At 48.1% G+C, this 6,704-nt stretch overlaps 1 protein-coding gene across 2 annotated transcripts; it reads left to right on the top strand.

Annotated features, from left to right (window-relative positions):
* Window positions 1-654: 654 nt before the first annotated feature.
* Window positions 655-3,123, top strand: LOC125536242 (PI-PLC X domain-containing protein At5g67130-like). Of its 2 annotated transcripts, XM_048699426.1 has the most exons (9): window positions 655-924; window positions 1,010-1,117; window positions 1,225-1,347; window positions 1,456-1,593; window positions 1,689-1,787; window positions 1,865-2,168; window positions 2,236-2,459; window positions 2,523-2,609; window positions 2,701-3,123. In XM_048699426.1, the coding sequence occupies exons 1-9, from the start codon at window positions 916-918 to the stop codon at window positions 2,782-2,784; spliced, it is 1,176 nt and encodes a 391-aa protein (XP_048555383.1). In that variant the 5' UTR covers window positions 655-915; the 3' UTR covers window positions 2,785-3,123. The 2 variants fall into 2 exon arrangements, with proteins under 2 accessions (XP_048555383.1, XP_048555384.1); XM_048699427.1 differs by lacking the exon at window positions 655-924 and having other exon boundaries at window positions 1,084-1,117; window positions 1,225-1,307.
* The last annotated feature ends 3,581 nt before the right edge of the window (window positions 3,124-6,704 follow it).

The raw sequence follows: 6,704 nt of genomic DNA, 5'->3' as shown, positions 1-6,704 counted from the left end.
CCGCAAATGCGTCGGCGCGGACACGAAACAAATATGATTTGGATTTGGGTCGGCGCGTTGGGCCATTATTTTTACCCATGCCGACCCGAAAAAACGCGAGTAACAAACTGGGTCGCCTTATTGGAGTTGCTCTAATTGAAGCTTGTCCCAAAGCTACACGAACTGATCGAACCTCATTGGAGTTGCTCTAATAGAAGCTTGTCCCAAAGCTACACGAACTGATCGAGCTCTCTTCTCTGGGGCTACCAATTCTTCGCAAACCCCTCAGCCGCCGGCCTTTCAGTCAGCGCGCCCTGGACCCCTCTGGGACTTCCTTCGAGCAAGCAGGTAAGCATCATCGGTGCCCTAAATTTGGATACGATTCAGAACTGAGAGCGAAAGCGCATCCGTAGTCCGGCATATGCTGTCTGTCCCTGTCTGCTGCTGAAGTCCGTCCCGGTGTTAAATTTCTGTCCGCATAACCGGCCGGTGTGTCGAATTTTGTCAAGTCATATGACAAGAATTTCTATTCTTTTTTGGCTACGAATCACCAAGCTGAGAGAGACACACCTCCGTATTCTTTACCATGAATCGTCAAGAAATGTCACGAGGTTCAAACCGGGCAAAGCACTAAGGTGCACTTGACAAGAAACGGGAATGGAAACAAAAGCATGGCCACACTTTTGATGCGTGGCACCTAATGCTGACCTTTGAAAGCTGGAAGCATATTCCTGCAGGCCAAGCCGCAGGTTCTCCCCTGAATCTGCTTGCCACAGCCACATCTTCACGACCCTTCTGCAGCACACAAGAGATGCCGTGGTATGACCATCGCGCAGCCAAAAGGGACCTAATCGTCAGGATTCAGCAGCCAAGAAACAACGAGGATACAGGGTTGTTCCCTCGTTTTGCCGCATCATCATCATCATCCTTAGTCCCATGGTTCAGGTGTGATTCAGTGATGGTTCAGGTGGGATCCTTAGTCCCAAATCTGTGATCGATACTGATGGCTTTTGCTGCTATTGGGCTGCAGGGAGTTATCATGCACAGCTTAGGAAGCACAATTCTTCTTCTTCTGGTAATACTATGTGTGGTGTTGCTGTTAGAAGGGGCAGCAGCTTGCTCAGGCGGGCGATGCGAGGTCGGTCACGTTTCTATCTGTCTATCCTCCTCGCCGGCCTTGCCATGACCGTGAGATATTTCTTCTGGAGATATAATAGAGGTCTGGTCTGACGCTGGGATTTGCAGCTCGGCGACCGATGCTCGTCAGAAGCCGACTGCGGGTCCGAGCTCTACTGCTACAACTGCTGGATCGAGTTCGCCGGCAAAAGGTGCGTCCGGACGACGGTCGCCGACCCGTTCAAGATAGCTGTGAGTGGTGGACTCGTGCTACTCTGCCATTGCTCTGTTTTCTTCTACTCATCTCCATTTCTGCAACTGTTCGGTATCTAGTGCTGCTCATCTTTCATTCCTTATTAGGATACATCGTTGCCGTTCAACAAGTACGCGTTCCTGACGACGCACAACTCGTTCTCGATCCGCGGCGAGCCGTCCCACACCGGAGTCCCGCGGATCACGCTTTACAACCAGGACGATTCGGTCACCGATCAACTGAATGTCTGAATGTGACCCATCACTACTTCAAATTTGCTGGTAATTTCAGTCAGTCAGTTCTTGGATTCTGACTGAACTGCGCGGTCCGCCTTCCGCAGAACGGAGTCCGGGCGCTGATGCTAGACGTGTACGACTTCCGCGACGACATTTGGCTTTGCCACTCAAAGGGAGGGAAGTGCTTCGACTTCACGGCGTTCGTGAGTAAATTGAACTTGACTAGCGTTCTAGGACGGCATTGGAACTGAAGATTGTAGTATCATCGGTGATTCTGCAGGAGCCGGCCATCGGCACCATGATGGAGGTCGAGGCGTTCTTGTCGGCGAACCCGTCGGAGATCGTGACGCTGATCCTGGAGGACTATGTCAGCGCTGACCACGGCCTGTCCAAGCTGTTCGACAGCGCGGGCCTGACCAAGTACTGGTTCCCGGTGTCGAGCATGCCGCGGGACGGCGGCGACTGGCCTCGCGTCCGCGACATGATCAGGCGCAACCACCGCCTCCTCGTCTTCACCTCCGACGAGACGAAGCAGCGCGCCGAGGGGATCGCGTACCAGTGGAACTTCATGGTCGAAAACCAGTGTAAGATTCAGCGGTGGGAATTTCTCAGAACGAAGCCGAGATGCTGATCATGTGGTGGCGCATGCAGACGGCGATGGCGGGATGAGCTCTCGCGCGTGCCACAGGCGCGCCGAGTCCCTGGCCCTCGACAACCGGACGAGGTCGCTGGTCCTGGTGAACTACTTCCACACGGTGCCGCTCCGGGTGACGGCGTGCGTGGAGCACTCGCTGGGGCTCGCGGACGTGCTCCGGGCGTGCCACGCCGCCGCCGGCGACCGCTGGGCCAACTTCCTGGCCGTCGATTACTACAAGGTACCGCGCGCGCTACTTTGCCTGTACTAATCCGTGGAATGCCTCAAACTTGTTCGGTTTCAGAGAAGCGACGGCGGCGGCGTGTTCGAGGCCACGGACATGCTCAACGGGATGCTCATCTGCGGCCGCGACGACGTGCGCGCGTGCACGGTGAGATCTCCGTTTTTCTCCTTCCTCCGGTAAATAATCGAGTGAAAATCGTGACGAGCAGCTTTGTTTGCGTGCCTTCTTGCTGCTGCAGAAACGAACTCTGAAGGACGTGCTGTATGGCCTGCTCGGCAAGGCTGGGCTGATGCCGGGTCACGGTGGGACGACGAGGGCATGAGAAGTCGTTCGGTTCTTGTTGGTTGTGCTTGTCATGAACTCATGTCGCGTGTGCAGCAATGCGTGAGAGATTGGATTGGGTGCCAGGGAGGACGGACAGGACCAGCCTTGCTGCGCTCGTGCACCGGTGCACGCCGGCCGTGAGAGCGCAACTACTGCTGGTGGATGCTAGTACTCCATTGTACTGCTGGTACTGACACTGATATTGTCGAGAGAGAAAAGTTGTTGCTCCATGCAGACGTTGGATAGGTGCGGGTGGGATCGGGACATTCGTGGACATTTGTGGTATGGTACTGATACTGCTGGTACTGTCCAGAGAGAAAAGTTGTTGATTCATGCAGACTTGTCATTAGCCAGACTTGTTTAGCAAAAAGTAAAAGAAAGGGTTTTAGAGAAACTAGTATAAATGCCCATGCGTTGCACCGGGCAAAAAAAATCTTTAAAAACTACTTTGTCTCCCACTATGTGCCACTTTCAGTATGCTCATCGTCAACGAAGGGCGTGTGGATCTTTTTCCCCGCCGGGTCTTCTGGGTCTATTATGTTTAGGTTTCCAAGGGATCTGTCCAAATTCAACCAGTTTTTGTGGTCTTCGGAGTTTCTACATGCCATCTTATGGTCTACATCAACAATTTGTCAGCCCCTTCTTCCATGTTTGTAAGGACACGTGTTACTTAATCTTTGGCCTTAGGCCTTTTTGCAAGTAAAAGTAAAAGAAAAGGCTTTAGAGAAAGATGTTTACGAGAACAAGGAAAATTGGTCATCAGACGATTTCCTCTAAATTATACGTACATCCCGTAAAACGGCTTTTAAGAAAAGTTTTTTAGATGAGCGACTGGAGTTGCTCTAAGGCCTCACAGGACCAACGTACCAAACAGCCGACACCTTAGAAGTGTAGATCAAAATGATTCAAACTATAGACATACGAACAAATACCGGGCCAAGTCAATTCCTTCGAAGACAAACACTGATCGTATCCCATGAGATCCGCCGGAGACACACCTTCACACGTCCTCCAACTATGTTAGACACACCTTTAAGACGGGGGCTAGAGATAAAAAAAACTTCATCTTCAAGGAGCCACCGCCGCCTTCTTTCTTGAGCAAGACAAACATCTATCTATGCGTACCAATAAAGTATGATATGATGCGTTTCTCCATTTTTTGGCTTGTTCACCCACACTATAAATTTCCGGTCCTCCAAAATAATGATTTGTTTTTGTGCACAATGTTGTTACCATTCTTTTTACCCATCAATTGTTGCTTTTTCCTTCGAGCGTGCTGGCTGATATCTATTGGGCCTCACTCGTCGCTCAAACAAAGCCGGCGCAGCAACACAGTCAGGAAAAACGAGGCAAAAATAATTGTTCGAGTGTAAGACATGAACTTGTGACCTACCATCCTATTCCTAAATGTGCAGCAAAGTGAGCTAGCTATCGTGTATGCAGAAAAGATGAGGTTTCCAATTTTTGATACACTCATATTGGACGACCTTGGTCAGGCCCGCGCTGTGGAACAGCTTGGACAGTACGTGTGCGGTGTGCCATATTGGATGGATTCCCATGTACGAATCTCTATGGCTACACAAGGAGTGAACATCAGGTCGTCCTTTCAGCTATTGAACTGTCCCACCTTGCTTTCTTACACCGAATCGCATCAATTTATATATGTCTATGAATTAAAATTAATAAGCCGCCTCAAGGAGTATGTCTCATTTGGTCACAATATGAGCACACTCTTGTGTGAGGAAGGAAGAAATTAAATCCCGCTATTATGAGTTGTTGAGCACGAAGGGAAACAATTACTTGTGTGAGAAGAATGAAATAAATTCGGCAGCAAAAAGGAATAAATTAGAAGAACGAATAAATAAATTCCATTCATTAAATCCTCTTATGAGCAGGAAGGAAAAGAATTCGCCCTATAGTGAGTCGTATTACAATTCACTGGCCGTCGTTTTACAACGTCGTGACTGGGAAAACCCTGGCGTTACCCAACTTAATCGCCTTGCAGCACATCCCCCTTAAATAAACGGGCTTGCATGCTAAAACTAACTCGACTCAGATTTAACTAAGTCTCGGTTCACCTTGCAACATTTTGTCCCATCGCTTGCAATATTTATTTCTACCGGTTGCAGCATCTGTCTTGCTAGTTGTAGCATGCCATCCCTCGTCGATTGTAGCACGTCATCTTATCACTCGCAACATCCTCCATTGAAGGTCGTAGCATTTTAGTCAGAATGGTTGCAGCATATGTTGGAGTTGCTTGTAGTACCGTTGCAATATTTTTCCTCGCCGTTTGCAACATCCAGCCGTGCCGATCGTAGCACCACAACTACGCTCACGTCACTCGACTGAGACTTCGTTAAATCTTAGTCCACCGAGTCTAGACAACCCTTAAATAAATGAGGTCATCACACACGCTAAGTAACCTACATGTACCCGCGCAAAAATAACTTGCATGTATGTTGCGTACTCCATTTCCTGATAATGTTGTTTCGAATTTCATGTGGTACATATAAATTATGCTTGGTTATGTTTATATGGAGTAAGGAATTATTTAGGGCAGTGTGGAAGTTAAGTTTTTTTCAAGGGAAGTGCGAAAGTAAAGTTAACAGTTGATTGATTTGTAGCTAATGGAAATGAACTCCGTGAATATTAATTTTCACTTTTATGCTTGATGGTTAGAACAACAAGTTTACTCCCACATTGCTTTGTCATGGAGTTATCATCATGTAATAATAATGTTACTATGGATGTGAGAGCATGTTGTGATAACCCGCAAAAAAAAGAGAGCATGTTGTGAGAAGACCAAAAATTATAATGTTGGGGAATCAGTGTTGACATCACGTATATGTAAGTTCAGGATGCTCACCTGTTTTGTTTTTTAAACTACGTTTTGTTGGCCATGGCAGAAGAACACGACACAATTCGCTACCGGAAACACGCCCAAGTTCAAGGTAGAGACGAAGAAGGTGGATGGTGACGACAATGAAGTGTATGCAACTATGTTCAGTCAAGAAGTTGATAGCCTCCATTTCAAAAGAAGAAGAAGAAGAAGAAGAAGAAGAAGAAGAAGAAGAAGAAGAAGAAGAAGAAGAAGAAGAAGAAGTTGATATCCTCACACCTTAACATAATTTGCATTCAGAATTATAATTGTGTGCGGTCAATAAGGAAATTCACCGCCTGATTAGTGTTGAACCACGTGAAGAGGAATGTGACGGTTGCAACACATGAGGAATTACAAGTCGATGCAGGGAGGGGCTCGTGAAATCGGCATAGTAGAGTGTAATGACTTAGCTCACCGCCTCCAGATTGATCACATTTGTTGTAAATAAGTAGACAACTGACCACCATCAACGATGGTGACAAAGAGAAGAAGTGGCAATATAGATGACTTGCTAGAAGTATGTGAGAGCTAAGTTTTCTCATTGCAATGCACGAGCATCTGTGCTAGTCCCAACGAAAGCTAAAAAATTCAAAACGAAGTGTTCTCTATCGGCAAAGGCCGAGATCCATCACACCTCCATGGATTTATAGGCACAAGATACAAGGCAGACCGGCAGCAGCGGGAGGCAGGGGAAACCCTACCGCCCTGTGCGCCCGAGACACGAGCGAAGGGGTACAGGGAGTCCTATGCTAGCTGGTGACGGTACGTTAAACTTGTCTTTCAACCCCGCCCTGGCGATCACGAACGTGTAAGATGAACAAAGGGATTAAGGGAAGAATCCCCGATCGAGAAATTGAGAATCGCAGTACGATTCCTCAACGCACTCCGGCGTACGTAGGATCTCACAAAGAAACCATTTCAATAACTAGCGCGTACTACTACTACTACATCCAGCGAAGATGCCCTCTCTCGTGCACACAAGCTGCTGTAACGTACTGATTTGAAAGCTCTTCCGTGCTTTAACGTACAGAGGGGGA

Source organism: Triticum urartu, chromosome 2 (genome assembly GCF_003073215.2).
Source record: "Triticum urartu cultivar G1812 chromosome 2, Tu2.1, whole genome shotgun sequence".
Classification (NCBI taxonomy): Eukaryota; Viridiplantae; Streptophyta; class Magnoliopsida; order Poales; family Poaceae; genus Triticum; species Triticum urartu.
This window is presented reverse-complemented; position numbering and strand designations above follow the sequence as displayed.

Bases quoted from the DNA above. Each gene is read 5' to 3' on its own strand.
- LOC125536242 (XM_048699426.1), top strand. The intron at 1,348-1,455 runs GTGAGTGGTGGA...ATTCCTTATTAG, and splicing joins CCGACCCGTTCAAGATAGCT to GATACATCGTTGCCGTTCAA. The intron at 1,788-1,864 runs GTGAGTAAATTG...GTGATTCTGCAG, and splicing joins GCTTCGACTTCACGGCGTTC to GAGCCGGCCATCGGCACCAT.